Genomic DNA, 26217 nt, shown 5'->3' with positions numbered 1-26217 from the left:
CCATTATTCTGCTTGATAATGCAAACAGTATTTATCATATTATTTTAATTTATTACCGTTGGCTAATAATACAAAATATGGAATTTCTGCCACATATGAAAAAAAAAAACAATCATGCTTTAGTAAAGGTTAAATATAACATAATTAAAACAAAGTAACATACTAAGTCATAATTGTTTTATTTTTATGTCACAATTATGACAGAAAAAAAGAAATGATGAAATAATAGGTCAGAATTATGACAGAAAAAGCCTTAATTATGACATACTAAAGTATGAGATAAAAGGCCACATTATACGGAGCCTATAAGGATATGGTATGGAAAAAAAATATGAGATGGGAGGAAAAATTATGTCAATGCTTTTGCATTCCCCCGAGAAACTATGAGTTCTTTGTGAGTGAACGCAAAAGTTTTGTGAGGGAACACAACAGTATTGACATATAATTTTTTCTGCCATCTCATATTTTTTCGTAAAATGACCAGTTACTATGACAATTAACTATGACATAATTATAACTTTTTATGTCCTAATTATGACTTAGGGTTAGACTTTATATTACATGTTACTACATGTTTATTACTAATAACAGTAAATTATGCATAATTACAAGTAACTAACCCTAAACCAAACCCTAACCGTAACTAAGTACATGTATAGTTAATCAATCTTACTCAGTACTTAATTGAGCAAGTACAATGTAACTACGTCACCTTAAAATAAAGTGTAACTTGACTTAGTATGTCAAAATTAGGATTTGCCAAAGCAAATCAGGGCTTTCGTAAAAACGCACTGGTTTGTAGCACAAATAGCATATCATAATCATATCATAATTTCAAACTTTTTAAAGGATTTCATAATTATGATTCACCAAAGCATGATTTTTGGGCTTCCATAAAAACACGCTTGCTTTGTAGCATAAAGAGTTTTACCGTTTACTGCACTTTGCAAAATAAGGTGGATACTGTACGTAGAGAAAATAAAAGAGCTCTCACGGCTTGTGCAGTGGTATTCCACAGACAGGTAACTTCCCAGGTCAGGACACGGCTCTCCAGAAGATGAAGTGTCTGCCACCGCCGTGCAAACCTGCTGTCCATTACACAGTTCTTGGAAGGCAACAACAAACCTCATTATTACTATTCATCACTGCAGCCAGTCAAACGGCATTACTGAGAAACTGTAAACGAATATGCAGACATTCTCAATGCTTTATAAACACTAAGCACTTTGACAACAATAGTAAAGTAGCCTACTATTGAAACAGAAGAATCATCTTCACAAAGAGATTGCCTGAATCCTCTGTAAATATTTATCTTCACAAATAAATATTCTTTTTGCCTAATTATGAGACTTTTCCAGGTCCATTAGTTCCTCTTGAACTATCAATACATTGGTCTTTTCTTTTCCCTTTTCCAAAGTTCCCTTTGTTTTCCTGCTTTACATGTGTTATGATGTAATATTAAACCGCAGGAGCCCTACATATTCAGGTAAAAGAAAGCTCATTGAAGCTCTGTTTGCCTTTCAGATTTCATATTGTTTGCTCTGCATTCGAAATTAAAAGAAAGAAGTCAGAAAAAGAGCATTAATTCACAAGCACCACACAAAAGCGCTTTCTGTCCTTGACAGGTGGAGACACTAAACACTCATTAAAAGGTTTCGAAATAAAATGATGCTCTCGGATTACCTATGTACTTAAAACCTGTAAACCAAATTGTTGCCGTTCCATGGTACAGTAAACCAGGTAGGCTACTTTGATACCATGGTACTGAATAATTTCCATGTATTTTCATTGTACAATATTCTTCCAAATGCCAAAATACTTAATATCACCAAGGTTTTTGCTTTGTTTTGGTACTTTTCACAAGTGTCGTCCAGTACCTGCGACTAAATCCCTCACGTCGATCCAGCTGCACTGCTGTGGTGAAGCTGTGCGAGAGCTCGACGTGTTGTTCCTGCAGTAATGTGGAGTCTTTCTGCCATAGAAACTCTCATCAACCTCGATCACCTGATCTGAGCCACACTGCAGGATAGTGCTGTCCGCACACGACAGAGAGCGTCCCAGTTCTACAGGAAAGACAAAAAGGGTCACTTTTAATTTTTAAAACGACATCATGTTTCTAGTTAAAATGCCTTATAATGTTCAAATGAAAGTTTTTTTTTTCTTATTATTTCCTTTTTTTAGGCATATAATTAAAATGTCTTGGGAGTTTTTTTTTTGCCACGCTGTAAATAATTAATTAATTTTATTGGTGAAACTCAATATAATTGGGCTTATTCATATTACACACTTTAAATAACTAATAAATAGGGGTGTGTAACGGTACATGTATTCGTCCCAAACCGTACAGTACAGAAATCACTGTTCGGTGCACTCTGTAAAAAAAAATATGATCAATAAGTTATGACAACATTTGTTTTTACATTGCTTTAACTCATCAAATAACTTTTTTATGTTAATACATTTTTTTTTAGGTCAGTTTAATGTAATTTAAGTTGAAATAACTTAAACATCCAAGTTGATTGTACTTAAAAATTTTAGGCAGCAACCTTTTTTTTTACGACGAATACATCCAATCACAAGCGATCCTTAAGGGGGCGCGCGGCAATGCAAGGCTGTTTACTGTCTATCAGTTTATAGCGCAAAAGAAGAAGAGAGGATGAATCGGTATGTTTACGTCTCTCAACCACTGTTTCAACTGCGGAAAAATATCAATTCAACAGCTTTAGAATAATATCTAGTATTACAATAGTATTACATTTACCTCAGGCGTTTAGTGTCGACACCAGGTTAGTTTGCTAGAGAAATGTCTAAAAACTCTAGAGAGAAGTATTTCATATATGCACTATATTAGCCTATTCGTTACTTAACCTGTTAGTAATGTCTTGATTATTTAATGTATTTTTTAACAAATGTATCATGAAAACAAATTATTACAGCCGCTATGTAAATTATTATATTTCAAAAATGAATTGGAGTTGAAAATTAACTTTATGATTAGATTTTGGAAGTTAATGCAAAACCTGCCTTATGTGCAATTTACAGTACATATTTGAGTGTTGATTATTGTATCTAAAAATAAACAGCAAATGAATTAAATCATTTAAGCTCTGTTGTTGTAACCTTTAATATTATACTAATGTGTAATTAAGGGCTCCCCATAAAGTTTACAGCATTAGCTAAGATATATACATTTTTTTTCCTTAAAGAAAATGTTTATTATAATAGAATTTCTTTAAACACATACACATTTGTTGAAAAAAATAACAACAAAAAACAGTTAAATAAAAAAAGATGGGTTGTACCGAACCCATACTAAACCGTGACTTCAATACCGAGGTACGTACTGAACCGTCATGTTTGTGTACGGTTACACCCCTACTAATGAGCATACCAATATATTAGAATAGTTATTATGCTTAATTATAAATGCTATATAAAAAGAAGCAAAGCGTAAAACACACCAAACTCACAAATGAAGTAGAATATTTGACTAAATTTACTCAATATAAGTGGGCTTATTCATATTATATACTTGTTTTGTTTTTTGTTTTTTTGAGTGTTGGGGAAAGTTACTTTAAAAAGGAATGCATTACAATATTGTGTTACTCCCTAAAAAAAAGTAACTAACTGCGTTACTTGTAAGTAATGTGTTACATTACTTTTGTGTTACCTTTTCTTACCTGGGCTGGACTTGGGTTGTTTGTTTTATAATAACAAAAATAGTTCTGTTTTGTGCAAATTTTAAAGGCGCTGTCTCACCAAAAGTGAAATGACGCAGGGGAATAAAGTTCTACACTCTTACTTCAACAAATAAAGGAAACAAATGTGATGTTTACTTAAAGTCATTCTTGCTTATTCCTATGGTTGAATTGGATCATCAAAAGTCAGCAGCAAAGACTTTGGTTAATAAAGTGAGATTAAATACATAAAGTATATTTGTTATTTAACATGTTTAATTACTGCGGGTTTGCGTGATATTCTGAGTTTGCATTTAATGTTTTTTATTCATTCTGAGGAATACTGAATTTGTTTTTGTGCAAGTGAGATGAGTAAATGCTCACAATAGTCTAAAACTACAATAACCATCATGTTCACACACAGCGCCTTTGCACTTACTGATTTCTCCCAACACGAGGACAGGAGAGGTGTCAGTCAATAAATGGGAAAAAGTAACTTGCGTTACATATTTGAAAAAGTAACAGATATTTTGTTAAAAGTAATCCGCTACTTGTTACTTTAAAGAAGTAATCTGATTACAGAACTCACATTACTTGTAATGCGTTACCCCAACACTGAAAACTAATGAGCATACCAATATATTAAAATACTTATTGTTCTGGACAATTATATATAAATACTATATAAAAAGAAAGAAGGCATAAAACTCACTAAACTTAAAAATTAAGTAAAATTCCTGACTAAATGTACTCAATCTAATTGGGCTTATTCATATTACATACTTGACTTTGATGAATTGGAATAAAACAAATGATCATATAACATATTAAAATACTTTAAATATTAATATACATATCTACTACACTATATAAAAAGAAAGAAAGTGTAAAACTCACCAAACTCACAAATGAAGTAATATTCCTGGCTACAGTTACTTGTGATCTTCCAGTGAAATCCTGAGTGTGTGTTGATGTGGCCACAGCCAGTTTCCAGCTTCGGCTCACTGGGCCAGTTTGAGTAAACCACATCTGAACCATCTAACCAGATCAAGCCATCTGAGGACATACAAGTTGATGCAGGTAAAATTATGATTTCTCTACTCAAAAATGAATGGAATGGATTATTAAACATTTGCATTTATTTGATTTTATTTCAGTCATAAAATCATATTCTCAAAATCAGCACAAATCGGTTTATTGTGAAAACAATGACATTTATTTAGTTAAAAAGGATGAACGTGGTTAAAATATGGCTGGCTGTGGATCGAGCAAAATGTATGAAATTGGATTTTATAAATGTTAAATATACATACCTAGTTATTTAAAAAACATTCAGTTTATTAGTTCTATTACATAAATCCTACCTGTTTATGTATGACTAACAAATGTGCATTAAACTCATTTTATTGGTTTATGTTGTCTGTCTAATCCAAATGAAGGCCAAAATATTTTAGCCTAAATATCTTACTATTGCTAAATATATCATATTTAAACTAAACCATTGCTGGGCAGCATTAATTCAAGTTTTCACAATAATCGTGCCGTCGCACCAACCTTCCGTGTCCAGAGTGAGGTTGATGGAGGTAGACACCAGTCCTATCCACCAGTCCTGCTCCGCCTGCAGGTGTTCCTGGAGAAATGTCTGGGTTTCATCACTCTGGATGAAGGCCAGGTGCCCACCGTCCCGCTCACACCAAGCCTGAGCGCTGAGGAAACTGCTCTCCAGGGCCACAAACTCATAGCAGGAGCTCTCGAAAGCCTGCTGGTGCTCTGGGCAGGAAAGACCTTCAGGTCCGGCTTTGCCACATGCTGAGATGATCAGAAATACCAAAGTAAAGAGTATGCCATCCATCTCTAGTCATACATGAAGATTAGAAGAAGCATCCTGGTGTTTTTGTCTATATAAAGGGTTTTGAGCCCTCCCAAAAATACACTAGCTTTCCAGATGAGTCTGTTGATTGGCTCTCAAACAAAACCCATTGATGTAATAGCCTAATGGATGCATATTGTGTTTTTACACAAACAAAGGCAATGTTCATTTAGATCAACTAGATAAGCCAGGCTTTACCCACAGAGTGACGCACGGTCATTGGATAGGCACTGTAGAAGTTAGGGTATTTCCAGCTCAGCTTTTCACAAATCAGTCCACCATCATCAACTACATGGTTTTGCCAAATCAGCCTCCCAGGCTGGCCAATCTGGTGTTCAGCGGCTTTCAGCTGGTCTCCGAGCTTGATCAGCTAAGACCAGCCAGGTCATCTAAGAAAATATGTCCAAAACCCCTCTAAATCCAGCCTGGGAGACCGGCTAAAACCAGACCACCAGCTTAGGCTGGTTTTAACAGTTTTTTTCCCCAGCAAGGTAGACTTTTTCAAACCAACTTAGGGTACGTTTACATGACAACAATGTTTGGTTGATTATGATTTCACTTTTTTAACTTTAGTGAGTGTGTAATGTTGCTGTTTGAGCATAAACAACATCTGCAAAGTTACAACGCTCAAAGCTCAAAGCAAAGGGAGATATTTTCTTTTAAAGAAATCGCTTTTTAAGGACTACAACAAACGGCTGGTAGAGACTACACAAGCTTAAAGGAGAACTCCGGTCAATTTTAACATTGAGCTCATTTTTTTGTACATTTGGAGTGCTGTCAGTACAGAGAACAACGACGAAAATCGGTGTTGCCTACACCGTGTTATCCTCTTTTTAAAATTTGCACCCTGTTGACTTCAATGGGGCAAGTTTTAAACCTGCTTTTAGCCTCTTAACATCCTTGATGTGTCATTACAAGTGCACAGAAAATGTGAGTGATTCCTTCAGAGTGATCACGGGTGAATCTGACTGCAGTAGATGTGAAAGATATGAATAAAAATGATGTTATTTAAGCTAGCGCACATACCTGTGTTTACATCCTGTTTTCAGTCGAAGTCCAAAGTAATCGATTGTCGAGTTGACGCGCATAGGTTTAGTACCTATGATCACGCGCGTGAACTCGACAATCGATTACTATGGCCTTCGACCGAAAACAGGATGTAAATACAGGTATGTGCGCTAGCTTAAATAACATCATTTTTATTCATATCTTTCACATCTACTGCAGTCAGATTCACCCGTGATCACTCTGAAGGAATCACTCACATTTTCTGTGCACTTGTAATGACACATCAAGGATGTTAAGAGGCTAAAAGCAGGTTTAAAACTTGCCCCATTGAAGTCAACAGGGTGCAAATTTTAAAAAGAGGATAACACGGTGTAGGCAACACCGATTTTCGTCGTTGTTCTCTGTACTGACAGCACTCCAAATGTACAAAAAAATAAAATAATAAAATAATAAAAAAAGAAAAGAAAAAAAGACAATATCCATTTTTGGGTGACCTACCCCTTTAACTGGTAGTGTGTATCACTCCTGAACAGCAGGGGCAGAATAAACCTCTTCACTGTGTTCTGTGACATCAAAACCACAGAAGAAATATACCAATTCAAAACATACCGTTGTATTTCCCGATGTTAGGGACCTTGATATATGGAAATATTATACATATAATTTGATCCGGTTTGCCGTATATCTGGTAGATTTGTGTTCTTCAGAGAGGTGAGTGTCTAAAACACCAAACACATCTGCTATTAATGTTATAGATCAGGCGATATACACTACATAGCTACTGATAATCAGATCCGCATCAGCTGCGGTAATAAAGCATGTTTATAAACACTGTCCTGAAAGCGATCGACTGGAAGTGTTGTGACACTCGATATCGCGGCAGGTTAACGTTAACGGCTACTTTGAGTTCACATCCCATTATGTCACGTGTCAATGTTTTCAAGCGTTAAATATGTGTATGCTTAGGGTGGATTAACACTAATTAATGCATTTATTTATATTAACGAATGATAGAAGCAACAGGGGTGACTCAATAGCACGTGCAGCACTCCTGAGGTGACTAGAAAACACTAACTTACACATTTGAAGGACAAAAGCTTTTTTAAGAATAGGAAGTAAAGCTTCACGTCTGTTTATAGTATTCTGTGATCGTGTTAATCGTTGTTTAATTACTAAACTGATATTATCTGAATCCTTATAAAGTCTACTTTATCATATTTGATAGATATGGATTTAAAAAAATCTGAATTCTGATACTTGTTTCTTTTTAGCAAGTAAAAGGCCTAGAATAAGTGTAAAAACTGTTCCTCTGAAGGTTGGTTCACGTGTCTTTTTGCAGTGACGATTTCTATGAAGTAAACGTTTAAATATTGTTAGCAATATTTCAAGATGAAATGGACTGAAGCAACTTAGGTTTGCTTGAACATCAATCCATTTTTTTATTTTATTTTAAGAAAAATCTTAAAATGTGTGAGTATCAAATATTATTCATCATACTTTTGAAGAATGCTTATTTGTTCATGTCTCAATCATCATTGTATTGCACTGCATTATATGTTTTGCACCCAAAAATAAACACTACACAAAACTATAAGAATTTAAATGACATATTACTAAGATATATTCTTGGGAGATATAGAGTGACAAATTACATTTATATGCATTTTATGTAAGTAGTCTGTTATACTGTTTTAAAGATTTTCATTACAAATCTTACTTTTTGGCCATATAAATATCAGCAACTGCACCAAATGCATATTTTTGCTAAGTTTGGCCCTCTGAATATTTTTTATTTTTTTTCCCCCAACTCAAGTATGAGTAACTTAAAATCTTTTCCAAAATTAAAACTTAATTTTATAAAAAAATACTTTGTATTAAAAATCTTTATATTACTATTATCTATGTAACTGTCTTTCTATTTAAGCAATACAGTGAATGACAACCGTCTGTAGTCTCCCAGTAGTGTGCGGTTTGTTTAGTGATTAATTTACACCAAAACAAAAAGAAAACATGTATACCTTCATCTCCGAAAACATTATATTTTGTCTTATAATGATCTCATTCAAGCTCAATGCCGACTCATTTTCTGTCAGTTTCTTTTTCGTGAAGTGGAATGTATGCTAATGTTTGTGGGTGGTTGAAGGACTGTAAGACTACACTCGATGCATCCTTCAAAACGAGCCGAATGAAGGATGCGAAATGAAGGCGGAGGATCTCAAGGATCCTTCAAATCGAGTTTGTCTTCAGCAGGGCTCGAGATATATGCAAAGCACCCTAAAACTAGAAATATCTTGATGGAGCATTGTGTTTTATTCCCATGTTGACCTGTATGTTTAAGGGGAAAATGGCCATGAAAATATGAAAATATTTTTTGTATTATAATGTTAGAATTATTATATTGTCATAATATATTCTTAATTTATCTTGTAAACCCTTGTAACATTCTTTCAGATACAGATAGATAAAGTGTGTTGTCTTCTTAAACTAAATTATACAATTTTGTATTTGTATTTGTATTGTACATGACACATCAGCCTTCTGTACCCTTAAATAAACTGTATCGCTATGTTTTTTTGGACATGCACCATGTTTTTTCAGTGGTACATTAATATTTTTGAATATTTTATAACCATATTTAGTCAAAGAATCAACCATTTATACAATCTGAGACCATCACTTGGTCACAACTCTTACTAAACGTGATCATATAGTTATATTGTGTTCTTAACATTTGATTTCTCCTAGGTTATAATGCTGCTGGCTCAGATAAACCAGTCAGCAGATTTCCAGCATGAGGGTGATGCTCAGGAGGTCACGCTCTGCTTAACTGAGGCTGTGGGGATTTCAGGTCAGAGCTGCACACTTTATAAATGAGCCTTTTTCAGACATTGACCTTTTATTAAAGGGAAAGCTGTGCATTTTTTTACCCGAAAGAAATTAGGCTAATACTATTGTTCAGCAAGGATGCATTAAATTGATCAAAAGTGACAGTGAAGACTTTATATTGTTATTAAAAAATATATATTTTAAACAAATGCTGTTCTTTTAAATGTTCTATTCACCAAAGGGTCCTAGAAAAAATGTGTCTGACGTTTCCACGAAAATATTTAGCTGCACAACTGTTTTCAATATTGTTAATAATAATTTATAACAATAAATGTTTTTTGAGCAGCAAATCAGCATTTTATAATGATTTCTGAAGGATCATGGGATTCTGAAGACTGGAGTTATGATGCTGAAAATTCAACTTTGCAACATAGATTTTAAAATATATTAAATTAGAAAAGGGTTATTTAAAACTGTAACAATGTTTCACTGTATTTTTGATCAGCTAAATACAGCCTTGGTCAGCATAAGAGACATTTGAACGGCAGTGTTCTCCATATTACAGTCATCATGATGTATTTGTTAATTGTTCAGATGGTGATCAGAGCATGGACACAGTCAGTTTGCAGGCTGTGACTTTATCAGATGGCTCCACTGCATATATACCTCACAACCCTCAAGGTATGTCTATTACGAGCTCTGGGCACAAACATTGTTCATCTGAGACGCTTTTGAGATGTAAAGCTTAGCATCACCTTCTATAAGAAACAAATTAGCATATTGATTAGCAAATTTGATGGTTATTTCATTATTATTTTAATTATTTTGGTTAATATTAAGCACATTCTTTCTACATTTTCTATCAAACATTTGCATGTATGCGTTTTGAAGAACAGTAATGTGTTCCCTGGGAATCAAACCTATGACCTTTTCAATTAGTTAACCTACAGGACCTTAAAGGGGTCATATAATGCCATTTTTGTACAATCTAATATGATTCTTTAGGGTCTAAATTAAAAGTTTGTAATATACTTTAATTAAAAATTCTCATTAGTATTGTAAGAAAACACTCATTTTACCTGGTCAAAAACAGCTCTGTTTTCAGCACGCCATTTTAGTGCATGTGTCTTTAAATGATAATGAGCTTTGCTCACCCCGCCCCTCTGTTCTGTGCGGACACCGTTTCTAACACAATAACCACGTGTTGTTCATTATAAACGTGGGATTATGAATTATATTGAGAACGTCGTACATAGAAAACATGCCATAATGTACCCTGAGTGTAAACCTTAGATGCATTCATCATGAAGCCTGCAGCAAGGTTTGCAAATTTCGCAAAGATTAATATACTAATATAAAGGTTAATAAAACATTACACTCACATCTTCTGGAGGTTCAGCAGTAACAGGTTGGTACCGATCCGTTTTTTCTCGTTTGTAAAGCTGTCTGGTGTGAAATGATTCGCGCAAACATGAAAGCATGGATGATCGTGGGGAATCCCCGTGAGGGAATCCCCGCGTCAATCCTTTGGGCATATCGCTTCAAAAACAAAACTCAGCCACTGCATCTTCAATGGCTCGGATTTAGGAACATCCAAATGACTGCTGTGTTCCTTATTACATCTAAGAACAGAACACCACAATCGCTTAGACGCCATTCTGCTCCAGCATATCCACAATGGCGGACTACTATGACGACAGCTGTCACAGCTCGCTCAGGGCGGGTCTTGTGTTGAAACACGGCTGTCACTCAGCAATCGCGGGAGGGGCGTTGGATATTATGACGTCACAATATCGAACGGCTTGATTTCAGAGAGGGTCAAACATATAAGGAGATTAAAACAAAACCACTGGATGGATTTTTATCATGATAGGATGGTTGTGTACAGGCACTGCCAACAGACATTTCAGTGCAATCAACTTGTAAAAGTGCATGTACCATTATATGACCCCTTTAAAATTATTTGTTTTTATTTTTTACTTAGTGTGTGTATATATATATATATATATATATATATATATATATATTAGATACACCTTGCTAGTACCGGGTTAAAACCCCTTTTACCTTCAGAACTGCCTTAATTCTTTGTGGCATAGATTCAACATGGTGTTTGCTTATCATCTAACCCACCCAGAACTTCATATATAGCCTTGTTAGGAGATGATCAACAATATTCGCTTCACCTGTGACTGGTTATAATGTTTTGGATCATCAGTGAATATATAACAAATAAAATCTTGCTCAAATAAATGGTTTATTGAAAGTGATCAAGAAAGCATCTGCAAACTCAAATCAATGTTGTGCATGTTTTTACTTTCCCGTAAATGACTACCATGAAAGTTTAACTTTTCTTTTTTAAAATCTCGTATTTATTCACAGTTGACATGGTAGTTTATTTTCTTGAGTGATGTATTAACTGAGTGCTGGTTGTTTTCCCCAGACAGCAATATAGTTGAAGGACAGATGATCCAGTTAGAAGATGGATCCTCTGCTTACGTGCAACACATTGCTGTTCCAAAAGCAGGTACTTTCCTGTTTGTTATGCAGCAAATCTTCACGTTAGTTTCATTGGAAGGGATCTAGCTTTTATTATTTAATGAACGGGCTTATGATGTTAATATGCAAATAATGTTTCTTTTTTTAATTTCCCATATTAAATGCTCACTAGATGAGCCAAACAACTGGACAAGCTCGTCTGTATGTGATGTTGTTGGTAACGAAAGCTTACGACTGGAGGATGCTCAGACTGTGCAGTTGGAAGATGGAACTACTGCTTACATCCACCACACCACAAAAGGTTTTTCATTTACTCCCGTTCTTGTTGCACTCTTTAAAGAAAAAGTTCTATATAGAATTTAATTTTAATTTTGTTTTGGAGCTGTCCATGCATCAAAGGTAAAAAAACAATAAAAATGTTCTCATAATATGCAAAAGGATTATGCAATCATTTAAGACATTTCTCCTTATATAGAACCTTCCTGGCATAAACGGTTCTTTAAAATTGAGTCAAGAACCCCACCCAACCTTTATTTCTAAGAGTGTGTGCAGGATGTTAAATAGGATTCGGTTGTACATGCTTTAAATATATATATTTTTATTTATATATATATAATGTTTTTTGTCATTAATGCATTTTCAGATACATATGACCCCAGTACCTTGCAGGCGGTGCAGTTAGAGGACGGGTCTACCGCTTATATCCATCATGCTGTTCAGGTGTCTCAGCCGAACACCATTCTGGCCATCCAGACTAATGGCACAGTAGCAGATTTGCAGACAGATACATCCATTGATCAAGAAACAATCAATGCTTTGGAGCAGTACACAACAAAGGTACCCTTTAAAGATGACTAGGGCTAATGCAAAGACACTCAAAATGTACAGTATTTACCATGACTTTGCTGGTTATATAAAATTAGGTGACGTTGTTACATATTGTAAATGTTTTTTTTTAGCTAATCATTTGTCAAAATTGGTAAGAAAATAATTTTTGGAAAGTGTAATGATCACTCTTGAATTCTTTCCTGCAGATTGAGGAAATGGACTCATACACAAACTCTGAGCTGATCACCAATGATCCTCACGGTGTTGTGGAGATGCAGGTTAGAATACAATATCCATGCAAAATAAAAATATCAATAGTCAAACTAGGAGATGCTCAAAAATGTTTATCCTCCCTCCCTCTAGATCGTACTTCAGGGTCAAGAAATCCGGCGTAGTGTGCAGCAGCCTGGGGAGAAATGTTTTCGGTGTAATTACGACGGATGTGGAAAGCTTTACACCACTGCAAATCATCTTAAGGTTATTATGGCTTGTGTATTTGAGCTCATCAGCTTGTTAAATAAAAGTAATTCACCATAGACAACATTACGAATGTAATGCATTATGATTATTTTCTCGTGTTTTGTTTTATCAGGTACATGAAAGAGCGCATACAGGTGACAAGCCGTACTGTTGTGACATTCCTGGCTGTGGAAAAAAGTTTGCAACAGGTAACAAAAAGATTTACAGATCAATTTGTCACCTCAGCAGGGTTTTTTGTGTCCTATTCAGCAAGGATGCATTAAATTGAAAAACAGTTAAGACATTTGTAATGTTAGAAAAGATTTTTATTTAAAAGGAAAACCTGTTCTTTTGAACTTTCTATTAATCAAATAATCCTGATGAATCTCTTTTTCAACATTTGATAATAATAAGTGTTACTTGAGCAGCAAATCAGCATATTAGAATGATTTCTGAAGGATCATGTGACACTGAAGATTGGAGTAATGATGCTGAAAATTCAGCTTTGATCACAGGGATAAATTACATTTTAAGATATAATTACAATAGACCCCTTTTGCTCCGACGTCACAGTTACGTCACGGCGCTAGCTGGAGGCAAAACAGCGTGAAAACTGGAGGCGGCCAATACAAACCAGCACAGATTCGACTACATAATAAGGAGCTTAAATTACTATTATTAATTATTAAATGTCATCTTGTTGTGTTGTTGGGTGCAAGAATCGATGAAAAATGAGTATGCTGTATCTTGAATTTTTATTTCTAGAAAATATTCATATCATTAAAATTGCACCGTAGTGTCACTCTTAACATTGTCGTCTTCTTGGCGCTGGCTAGGCAGGACTGCGGATCGTAGGCTACCACACAAGTCTTTACATGACCATTCAGCACATAGTTATAGGCATCTAAATATATATATATATATATATATATATATATATATATATATATATATATATATATATATATATATATATATATATATATATGCCCTCACTTTCTCTTTACCCTCGGTTTCTCTATCAGGCAGGTGTAGAAGTCAGGCTGAGGCCTCTCAACTGGAGGTAGCGTTAACATTACGTTAATCCTGTCAGATCGTCCATTGACTGAGCGTGTACGGTCATCTGGTTCCGTCCGTTAAAATGAACTTTTGCAAATAACAATCGCGGTCCTGCACAGTGAGTGACCTTGCACATTAAGATAAAATTCGGATTTTCTCCAGTCATTGTTAAAAACAAGCTAACAAAACTTGCAAACTAGCGTTAGTGAAGCGGCCAGAGGGTTCTTTCTGCCTCCAGCTAAGCCCCGCCCACACAAATACGTCACCATTTTTACCAACTGTAAAAGGGTCTATAGAAACCAGTTATTTTAAAGGTACACTGTAACTTTTTTTTTAGTTCAAAATTTAAAAGAGTCAATACATGTGTTTTTGTCTTACCCTGATTCACTATGGTTAGTCTATTATAAGTGTTTATATTTTAGACCTAGCGGGGTACCATGCGTGTCTCGTCATATCCGTAATTAGAGAAAAGTTGTTGTGACTGTTTTGATCCCTGTATGGTGTGAGAGCGGCATAAGTTAGTTGTCACAATGAGTGAGAAATCTCAAACCTCCGGGTAATCTCCCGTTTTAAACAATCGGCAAACAAAGGAGAGTGCATAAAGAAAATGCGACAGAGCTCGTAATAAAACAAGAATCAACATCGGCTTGGCTCTTCAGAGATGGTGAGAACTGAGGGATTTGAAATGTTGTAAAAGTGATGCAAAGATGGCGTTTTTATTACTCAATGGGTTAGTAAGGTATTTTATTGAACAGATAAATTGTGATATGCAGCTCTCTAACAGAGTTCATTATAAAGCATTATCTATTGTGAAGGGTAATTTCATTATGGTTGTTGCGGCGCTGTGCTGGAATTTATTTTCTAGGAAGTACTGTGTCTGTTAATGGGTAAAGCTACTGTAACGCCTTCAGCAAGTCAGCTTGAGATCCTTTCCGTCTAAACTGGTTATATCTCTTAAGCCTAGTAGTGAATGTTTTATGAGCAGCAGGAGAACCATATTCATCCGCACAGTCACACCAAAGCACAACCAAAACAATGTTCCTCCGCAAAAGGCATGCACCTTTAAATTGTAATAATTTGTTCACAAAATTACACTTACTGCATTTTCAATCACATAAATGTATTAAAAAAATAATCTTACCGACCCCCAACTTTTGAGTAGTTGTGTATTTCTGACGTATTTGCTGTGTTATATTCATCCCTTGTCATTCTTTTTCTATAAGGTTATGGTTTGAAAAGTCACATCAGGACACACACTGGAGAAAAACCTTACCGCTGTCAGGAGATGGACTGTAAAAAATCTTTCAAGACCTCAGGGGACCTTCAAAAGCACACCAGAATTCACACAGGTACTTTCTTTCCCTTCTTAAAATCTTCCATCTATTCCTTGGATTATTGGATTCATTATATTATCTGAATATGAATATAATTATCACACAGTACTGTGTTCAAAATAATAGTAATGACAAAAAGCTGCATGCATAAGAATTGTACAAGAGTAAAATCGATGTTTCATATAGTCGCTGTCAGGTGGAAACCTCGTATCTCCATTTTTCGTCATTTTCATAAATCATTATTATTGGTCACCATTTATGTCTTTCTGTGGGTTTTGTATCTAATATCTAACCAATGAAAAGTATTAAAAACAGCTTTCGACTAAACCCTGTAACTGCTCAAACTGTCAGTTAAACCTCATAACTACACCCCGCCTCTATCGTGAATGAAGTGTTGTTCGCAGTTTGGACCGTTTCTGCTTGTTTGCAATACAAAAGCCAATTGAGCTGGTTCTTTGAATAAGTTCAGCCAGCGTTTTCTTTACTCAAGAAACACTTTATATAAAGGCTAATGTTTTATGTATTTGAGGAGTGGAGAAGAGTAGCATTTTTTGTCGAGTCATAGCCAATAACACTGTCTTAAAGAATGTCTTCTTTAATAACATGGGATTTTGGCCAAATGACAGAAAAAACTGAGCGCCCACATAGCTTCATTAACTTTATAACCTGTAAGTTGATGAAAACGTATTACTGCCTAATACGTATACAGTATTATTCAGCCGTTCTAATGACGGACAAAACACACGTCTGAAATTTGCTGGTCAAAAACCTTAAACTCCAATTGAACTTTATTTTGGCAAAATGTTATTAATACAACAACATGTAAAGCCACAGTATCAACTTTGACCACATAGTTCAATTGTTTTTTCCATTTCCTGAAAACTAAGTAGCGTTTTTTTGGACGTACAAGGTTTCTGCCCAACAGCGACGATATGGAGAGTTGTCAGATTAGCAGCCTTATTACCAATGTGATAACACGGTTCCACCACATTACTTCTGCTCCTATCAATGACCTCTGTTCTTTTAAGGAGAGAAGCCATTTTTATGTCCTTTCCCGGGCTGTGGACGATCCTTCACTACCTCAAACATCTGTAAGGTCCATGTTCGCACACACACAGGAGAGAAACCGTATCACTGCCCAGAACCAGGCTGTAATCGGGCCTTTGCCAGCGCAACAAATTACAAGAACCACATACGGATCCATACAGGTATGCTGCTTTTTAGCCTTTAAGGGGTTGTTCACCTAGAAATTAAAATGGCCATCCTTTTTGCTCGTTCCAGACCTGTATGACTTTCTTTCTTACGTGGATTTTTGAGTGATGTGCAGATCTGGTCAGATGTCAAGTTGTTAACCTGGTTCTCAAACAAAGCTATCGTATGAATTCAGAAGACTTCGAGTATAGAGCATGGCCACTTTCATGGTGCTTCTAGTCATTTTGGAGCTTGTTAACTCCAGTCCTCATTCCCTTTCATTGAATTAAAATAAGTTCAGCCAAAAATAAAAATGCTTTCATCATTTAGGCTACTCACCCTCATGTCGTTTAAAACATGTATGACTTTGTTTTGTCTGTGGAGGATAAAAAATACATATTTTGGTAAAACCTCACAATAAGGTTCCATTTGTTAACGTTGGTCAGTTAACATAAACTAACAAAGAAAAATGCGGGAACACTTAATTTTAAGATAACATAGTTATACTTGGCACTTACAATAGTTATAAAAGTAAATTATGCATAATTACAAATAAATAACCCTAAACCTAACCGTAACCCTAGTATTTACATGTATTTAAGTAATATTACGCTGTACTCATTTGTGTAATTACACTGTAACAACACCACCTTATAATAAAGTGTAACAAAAATACTTCTAAAGCATTTATTAATCTTAGTTAATGTTATTAATATGTTATTATGCTCAAAATGTATTTGTTAATATTATTTAATGGACCTGAGCTAGCATGAACTAACAATGAACATTTGTATTTTATTAACTAATGTTAACGAAGAAGACTAATAAATATCATAATAAATGTATTGCTCATTGTCAATGTTAGTTAATGCATTAACTAATGCTAACTGATGGGCTCTTATTGTAAAGTGTTACCAGTATATTAAGAGGTGTCTCAGTGGTTTTTGGAATGACACGAGAGTAAGTAAATAGTGACAGAACTGTCATTTTGGGTGGACTATTTGTTTGAACTCTTTCTTTATAATATGTAATCTAACCTAAATGTAACTGTGAATGCAACTCTTGTGAAATATCTAAACCAGTGTCTTTTTTTAACTTGCAGGAGAGAGGCCGTATGTTTGCACGGTTCCTGGCTGTGACAAGCGATTCACCGAGTACTCGAGTCTATACAAACATAATGTAGTGCACACTCCCTGTAAACCCTACAAGTGCAACCACTGTGGGAAGACGTACAAGCAGATTTCCACACTAGTCATGCACAAACGCACAGCACACAATGACTCAGAGCCTATAGAAGAGGAGTCGGAGGGCTATTTTGAACCCCCTTCAGGTTGGTTTTAAAACATATCTAATGTATCCTAGACACAGATCAGATTTTTATGATGTTTCATGAGTGGAACCGGGCTGTTTTTTGCATTTAGAGGCTATAGATGACCCCTCCATGAGCGTTAGCCCTGTGAAGTGTGAAGACACTTGTCCTGAAATGGCTTCTGAAGTCTCTGATGTCACGGAACAACAGCATGTAACTTTTATCACACAAGAGGGAGCATCACAGGTTTGCATCTAAAGTTTCTCAGAAGGTCTGCATGTTTTTATGTTGAGTCTTTTTTGATTACGCTTTCATTTAACAGCATAGAAAAAATTCAGTAGATTCTTATACTGTAAGCTAAAATGTGCTCGGCCATTTGAACTGTTGGTGGCAATAGAGACTGACTGCAAATTTGGTCAGGTGACTTTTCATACCTTGTCCTAAAACTTGCCAATTTTCAGAGCAATGTGCAATAATTTCTGTGCTGCCATCATTGTTGGGTAAATTACGCACAAATTGTAGTCCATTACTGAATACAAATTACATTATGAAAATTGTATTTAGTGATCTATTATATAATTGTAATCTATTACACATTTTAGGTAATATAATCTAACTACTTTTTGATTATTTTTAGATTACTTTTGACCTAACTCGTTTATTTTATTTATTTTATTTCAGGTTTATTTAACAGGGACAATGCACACTAATAATACATAATTAAATGTACAGTGTGCCAGAATTAGCCAAAAGGCTATTTTACATCTGCTTATCATTTATCACATAGGAATTGGAATAGGATAATCTTGTACCATATTCATGTAAAAAATTAAAAGAGAAAGAAAATGTATTCCATTTTTTTCATTATAAATAATATAAAGTGCATTGAACATTACAATATGTCAGGGTTTCCCAAACTAGGGTTTATAAAGGAACTGCAGGGGCTTCATAAATTAATGTATGAATCATAAAAATGAAAATGATTTTTCTTTTGTTTATGCCTGTGATTTTAACAGGCTATTGGAAATACAATCACAATGGTAACACAAGATGGCAGTATGATCACCTTCCCACCCACTGAGTCTTTGCTGTCTTCAGCGGAGGCTCATTCAGTGACTATGGTCTCAGAGGACGGGACTGAAGGACAGGTGTGTGGGATTTTTGGGTGTTGTAAATTTGAGAACCAAGATCTTTCATGTGTGTGGTTTTCATTTCCAGCAAACACATAAAAGGTTCTTTCCTAATTATCACAAGACTATACTCTGCCTAATGCTGATCTGTGTGCATAAAGAGCGCTGCAGTGATGGTTTTTTAAAGGGTAACTCTCGCCAAAATTGAACCTAGGCTCTTTTTGTTAATCTACCCGAGTCAAACTTTCATGTAAAAGCACAATTAGAATGGAAACGCCACTTTTAAGATTGACCGTATTTTCGTTTTAGGGCAAAATGCCTTTTGAATGGGAGTGCATGGGGCACTTCTGTGATAGCATCAAAATCGCTATTTTTAAAACACTTAGGAGGCTCGACACAACATGAAACTGTGCTGGAAGTATCACCAGGGGCTCTACACATGAACTCCAGCATTGAGAACATTGTTTGTGTACACAGAGTTTACTAAAAAGAAAGGTTTTGTACCACTCACTTTATCAGTTAGTGTTTAGTAGTCGATCTCGTAGCCTAGGTTCAATTTTGGCGATAGTTACCCTTTAAAGGCCAACCTGGAAGTTAGCATCACTCTGGTTCCATTGTCAAAAACCCCGTAGGATTTTTTTCCCACTGGCTTTTGTATTATTGCAGAAAATAAGCTCTGTGACCAACAAAAATGTTATGTTCAGCTTGAAGCGTAAAAACAATCGCGAGAAGTCAAAAGCAAAACGTATTCTATAAATGAACTAAACCATGGTCACATGACTTCACTAATCTTCCGACAGTTATTTCAGTCTTTATTTAAAAAAAAACTTTTTAACTTAAAGTTTGAGTTAGAATAATTTGATTTACAAATATAGCTGCAAGCAGCAATTACCGGGGCCAAGCAGAATAAGACGACAAGACATGCCAACATGTCTGAAAGTGTCAGACCAACTGCAACAATGAGCAATTAAAGACATTTAAAGAGGATTTTAGGCGAAATGGCTGAAAAATCATGTAAAAAGTGATTCAAAATATGATTTAATGGATTGTCACTTTTGACCAAAAGGTGGCGCTGTTACGAAATTGATGTGGTGTGGTCAGAGTAAGGAGACAGTGACACATACAAAGTTTTGTGTCAATATGTCGAGGCATTGCAGATATAAAGCCTGAATAGTCATTTTGGCATCATGCCTCAACTTTGCTGCTGTGCTATACGAAAACGGTTTCATCAATCAACACGAAATCCATAACTTTTTGTCGGCACAATCTGGAGATGATACGATTCGATTTTGGTGAAAATCGGACAAACGGTCTAGGAGGAGTTCGAAAAAGTAGGTTTTGAATGAAAATCAAGATGGCGGACAGGAAGTTTGGCCAAATAAGGAAAACTTGGTATCTATGTTCTCGGCTTGACCCAAGGAATCTATTAAGACCCGTGGCATTTCAATAGCCAGATTTATTCAAAAGTTATTAGCCTTTTTGGAAATTTTGTTATAACTTTTGACCACTAGGTGGCGCTGTCTTGAAATATTTTGGTTGCCTTCAGGGGATGGTGCTGATGACACAATCTGAGTTTCGTAATATTACACCAATGCATTTGTTTAGTATAGCATTTTATTTCACAAAACTGTATTGAAGTCAATGGGAATTTCATATTTTGTTCAATTATAGCGCCACCAAGAGGCTCAGTCCCACCATTTTTTTTACGTGTCCTCAGAGTGAGCCCATACATATGTGTGTCAATTTTGGTGAAAATATCTCAATTCGCTTCGGAGTTATAGACATTTATATGAAAAAACACGAAAAAAATGACTGACACATGACTTTGATTGGAAATTAGTACCCCTAAACATCAATATTTTCGCATTTGGGCATTGGCGTATAGCTATCGACCTATGTTTCCAAACTTCTGACGGTGGTTTCGTCTCGATCGGACTAGCGGTTTCGAAGATATAGCCAAATGTTTTTTAAGCGCTAAATCACAACGCTACACAAACCGTAAGGCAAAACCTAGCATGTTTGGTATCGTAGGACTCGGCAACGATTCAGGAGTCTAAAAAGATGAGTTTCGTGAAAATAAGTCGACCACACCCAAAGTTATAAGCATTTGAAAAAAAAAATTCACCACTAGGTGGCGCTGTTTCGAAACTTCTCAGGCTCATTCAGGGCATTGTGCTGATGACCCATACCACGTTTCGTAACAATCCGTTCATGCGTTCATAAAATACAGAATTTTAGCACAAAATTCAAAATGGCCGACAGCCAAAATGACCGATATGGTCAAATTGGATATCAGTCGACTCGGCATGTTGCCCTGAATCTAACGAGACCAATTGTATGATTTTTGGACAAACTGTTCAGAAGTAATAAGCAAAAATAGCCATTTTTCATATCTCCGGACCAGTAGGTGGCGCTGCGCCGAAACACAGCATGTAGCCTCAGGTCATGCTTGTGAGTACATGTACCAAGTTTGGTCTGAATACGATAAACCGTTGCGGAGATACGGCCTTACGACTGTTTTTGCTAGCGCTACGTAAAATATATTTGTGCGTTTATTGAAAACGGTTTGACGAATCCATTTGAATTCCATAACTTTTTGTCAGCACTACCTGAAGATGATCTGGTTCAATTTTCGTGCAAATCGGACAAACCGTCTAGGACGAGTTCGAAAAAGTAGCTTTTTTTGAAAATTCAAGATGGCGGCCATATTTTTATGACGGCAAATGACGTCATAGGGTGCTATCGAATCGCCATGAGCTCAGGAATCAGAGGAGAAAAGAATTTCGCTGATTGGCCTTACGGTTCAAAAGTTATTAGCAAAATAAAAGTGAAACTTTGGACAGGTGGTGGCGCTAGAGGGAATGACTTAGAAACACCAAAATTGGTGTATTTAATGTTGAGACGGTCCTCTATCAGAATGTCAAACCAAAACAACTTTCCCGCAATCGGTTCTATGGGCTGCCATAGACTCCCATGGCGGAAGAATAATAATAATAAATATAGCTGCAAGCAGCAATTACCGGGGCCAAGCAGAATAAGACGACAAGACATGCCAACATGTCTGAAAGTGTCAGACCAACTGCAACAATGAGCAATTAAAGACATTTAAAGAGGATTTTAGGCGAAATGGCTGAAAAATCATGTAAAAAGTGATTCAAAATATGATTTAATGGATTGTCACTTTTGACCAAAAGGTGGCGCTGTTACGAAATTGATGTGGTGTGGTCAGAGTAAGGAGACAGTGACACATACAAAGTTTTGTGTCAATATGTCGAGGCATTGCAGATATAAAGCCTGAATAGTCATTTTGGCATCATGCCTCAACTTTGCTGCTGTGCTATACGAAAACGGTTTCATCAATCGACACGAAATCCATAACTTTTTGTCGGCACAGTCTGGAGATGATACGATTCGATTTTGGTGAAAATCGGACAAACGGTCTAGGAGGAGTTCGAAAAAGTAGGTTTTGAATGAAAATCAAGATGGCGGACAGGAAGTTTGGCCAAATAAGGAAAACTTGGTATCTATGTTCTCGGCTTGACCCAAGGAATCTATTAAGACCAGTGGCATTTCAATAGCCAGATGTATTCAAAAGTTATTAGCCTTTTTGGAAATTTTGTTATAACTTTTGACCACTAGGTGGCGCTGTCTTGAAATATTTTGGTTGCCTTCAGGGGATGGTGCTGATGACACAATCTGAGTTTCGTAATATTACACCAATGCATTTGTTTAGTATAGCATTTTATTTCACAAAACTGTATTGAAGTCAATGGGAATTTCATATTTTGTTCAATTATAGCGCCACCAAGAGGCTCAGTCCCACAATTTTTTTTACGTGTCCTCAGAGTGAGCCCATACATATGTGTGTCAATTTTGGTGAAAATATCTCAATTCGCTTCGGAGTTATAGACATTTATATGAAAAAACACGAAAAAAATGACTGACACATGACTTTGATTGGAAATTAGTACCCCTAAACATCAATATTTTCGCATTTGGGCATTGGCGTATAGCTATCGACCTATGTTTCCAAACTTCTGACGGTGGTTTCGTCTCGATCGGACTAGCGGTTTCAAAGATATAGCCAAATGTTTTTTAAGCGCTAAATCACAACGCTACACAAACCGTAAGGCGAAACCTAGCATGTTTGGTATCGTAGGACTCGGCAACGATTCAGGAGTCTAAAAAGATGAGTTTCGTGAAAATAAGTCGACCACACCCAAAGTTATAAGCATTTGGAAAAAAAAATTCACCACTAGGTGGCGCTGTTTCGAAACTTCTCAGGCTCATTCAGGGCATCGTGCTGATGACCCATACCACGTTTCGTAACAATCCGTTCATGCGTTCATAAAATACAGAATTTTAGCACAAAATTCAAAATGGCCGACAGCCAAAATGACCGATATGGCAAAATTGGATATCAGTCGACTCGGCATGTTGCCCTGAATCTAACGAGACCAATTGTATGATTTTTGGACAAACTGTTCAGAAGTTATAAGCAAAAATAGCCATTTTTCATATCTCCGGACCAGTAGGTGGCGCTGCGCCGAAACACAGCATGTAGCCTCAGGTCATGCTTGTGAGTACAAGTACCAAGTTTGGTCTGAATACGATAAACCGTTGCGGAGATACGGCCTTACGACTGTTTTTGCTAGCGCTACGTAAAATGTATTTGTGCGTTTATTGAAAACGGTTTGACGAATCCATTTGAATTCCATAACTTTTTGTCAGCACTACCTGAAGATGATCTGGTTCAATTTTCGTGCAAATCGGACAAACCGTCTAGGACGAGTTCGAAAAAGTAGCTTTTTTTGAAAATTCAAGATGGCGGCCATATTTTTATGACGGCAAATGACGTCATAGGGTGCAATCGAATCGCCATGAGCTCAGGAATCAGAGGAAAAAAGAATTTCGCTGATTGGCCTTACGGTTCAAAAGTTATTAGCAAAATAAAAGTGAAACTTTGGACAGGTGGTGGCGCTAGAGGGAATGACTTAGAAACACCAAAATTGGTGTATTTAATGTTGAGACGGTCCTCTATCAGAATGTCAAACCAAAACAACTTTCCCGCAATCGGTTCTATGGGCTGCCATAGACTCCCATGGCGGAATAATAATAATAATAATAATAATAATAATAATAATAAGAAACGGAACAGATACAATAGGTGCCTCCGCACCTTCGGTGCTTGGCCCCTAAATATAGCTGCAAGCAGCCATTACCGGGGCCAAGCTGAATAAGACGACAAGACATGCCGACATGTCTGAAAGTGTCAGACCAACTGCAACAATGAGCAATTAAAGACATTTAAAGAGGATTTTAGGCAAAATGCCTGAAAAATCATAGAAACAATAAATAAAAATATGATTTGATGGATTATCACTTTCGACCAATAGGTGGCGCAGTTACAAAACTGATGTGATGTGGTCAGAGTGAAGTTACAATGACACATACAAAGTTTGGTGTCAATATGTCAAGGCATTGCAGAGATAAAGCCTTAATTAATGCTATTAGCATCATGCCTCAACTTTGCTGCTGCGCTATACGAAAACGGTTTCGTCTATCGACACGAAATCCATAACTTTTAGTCGGCACGGTCTGGAGATGATACGATTCGATTTTGGTGAAAATCGGACAAACGGTCTAGGAGGAGTTCGAAAAAGTAGGTTTTGAATGAAAATCAAGATGGCGGACAAGAAGTTTGACCAAATAAGGAAAATTTGGTATCTATGTTCTCGGCTTGACCCAAGGAATCTATTAAGACCAGTGGCATTTACATAGGCCGATGTATTCAAAAGTTATTAGCAGTTTTGGAAATGTTGTTATAACTTTTGACCACTAGGTGGCGCTGTCTCTAAATATTTTGGGTACCTTCAGGGGATGGTGCTGATGGCACATTCTGAGTTTCGTAATATTACACCAATGCATTTGTTTAGTATAGCATTTTATTTCACAAAACTGCATTGAAGTCAATGGGAATTTCATGTTTTGTTCTATTATAGCGCCACCAAGAGGCTCAGTCCCACCATTTTTTTTATGTGTCCTCAGAGTGAGCCCATACATATATGTGTCGATTTTGGTGCAAAAATCTCAATTTGCTTCGGAGTTATAGACATTTATATGAAAAAACACGAAAAAAATGACTGACACATGACTTTGATTGGAAATTAGTACCCCTAAACATCAATATTTTCGCATTTGGGCATTGGCGTATAGCTATCGACCTATGTTTCCAAACTTCTGACGGTGGTTTCGTCTCGATCGGACTAGCGGTTTCAAAGATATAGCCAAATGTTTTTTAAGCGCTAAATCACAACGCTACACAAACCGTAAGGCAAAACCTAGCATGTTTGGTATCGTAGGACTCGGCAATGATTCAGGAGTCTAAAAAGATGAGTTTCGTGAAAATAAGTCGACCACACCCAAAGTTATAAGCATTTGAAAAAAAAAATTCACCACTAGGTGGCGCTGTTTCGAAACTTCTCAGGCTCATTCAGGGCATTGTGCTGATGACCCATACCACGTTTCGTAACAATCCGTTCATGCGTTCATAAAATACAGAATTTTAGCACAAAATTCAAAATGGCCGACAGCCAAAATGACCGATATGGTCAAATTGGATATCAGTCGACTCGGCATGTTGCCCTGAATCTAACGAGACCAATTGTATGATTTTTGGACAAACTGTTCAGAAGTTATAAGCAAAAATAGCCATTTTTCATATCTCCGGACCAGTAGGTGGCGCTGCGCCGAAACACAGCATGTAGCCTCAGGTCATGCTTGTGAGTACAAGTACCAAGTTTGGTCTGAATACGATAAACCGTTGCGGAGATACGGCCTTACGACTGTTTTTGCTAGCGCTACGTAAAATGTATTCGTGCGTTTATCGAAAACGGTTTGACGAATCCATTTGAATTCCATAACTTTTTGTCAGCACTACCTGAAGATGATCTGGTTCAATTTTCGTGCAAATCGGACAAACCGTCTAGGACGAGTTCGAAAAAGTAGCTTTTTTTGAAAATTCAAG

General features: G+C 36.3%; 2 protein-coding genes across 4 annotated transcripts in view; one reads left to right on the top strand and one right to left on the bottom strand.

The window, feature by feature from the left end:
* Positions 1-5529, bottom strand: part of pkd1l2b (polycystic kidney disease 1 like 2b) — a gene marked incomplete at both ends in the record, with an annotated part of 31908 nt that extends 26379 nt beyond the window's left edge. The window contains 4 exons of the mRNA XM_081358431.1: positions 995-1105; positions 1878-2063; positions 4575-4733; positions 5232-5529. Of these exons, the coding sequence (XP_081214557.1) occupies positions 995-1105; positions 1878-2063; positions 4575-4733; positions 5232-5529 (754 nt within the window). The remainder of the gene's footprint in view (positions 1-994; positions 1106-1877; positions 2064-4574; positions 4734-5231) is intronic.
* A 1604-nt stretch (positions 5530-7133) lies between these two features.
* The window catches only part of znf143a (zinc finger protein 143a), a 46021-nt gene continuing 26937 nt past the window's right edge, over positions 7134-26217 (top strand). The window contains exons 1-14 of one of the 3 annotated variants that reach the window (XM_081359457.1): positions 7134-7266; positions 9301-9403; positions 9976-10062; positions 11825-11908; positions 12053-12181; positions 12524-12717; positions 12915-12986; positions 13072-13185; positions 13301-13376; positions 15450-15575; positions 16589-16768; positions 17854-18081; positions 18173-18306; positions 19077-19208. In XM_081359457.1, the coding sequence (XP_081215583.1) occupies positions 9307-9403; positions 9976-10062; positions 11825-11908; positions 12053-12181; positions 12524-12717; positions 12915-12986; positions 13072-13185; positions 13301-13376; positions 15450-15575; positions 16589-16768; positions 17854-18081; positions 18173-18306; positions 19077-19208 (1653 nt within the window). In that variant the 5' untranslated portion in view covers positions 7134-7266; positions 9301-9306. Of the gene's footprint in view, positions 7267-7406; positions 7612-9300; positions 9404-9975; positions 10063-11824; positions 11909-12052; positions 12182-12523; positions 12718-12914; positions 12987-13071; positions 13186-13300; positions 13377-15449; positions 15576-16588; positions 16769-17853; positions 18082-18172; positions 18307-19076; positions 19209-26217 lie in introns of those variants that run through there. The other 2 variants (XM_081359459.1, XM_081359458.1) reach the window with 2 other exon arrangements.

The sequence above is a fragment of the Scardinius erythrophthalmus genome (genome assembly GCF_964197995.2).
Source record: "Scardinius erythrophthalmus genome assembly, chromosome: 2".
Classification (NCBI taxonomy): Eukaryota; Metazoa; Chordata; class Actinopteri; order Cypriniformes; family Leuciscidae; genus Scardinius; species Scardinius erythrophthalmus.
Note: the sequence above shows the minus strand (reverse complement) of the source record. Positions and strands in the feature narration are given on the sequence as shown.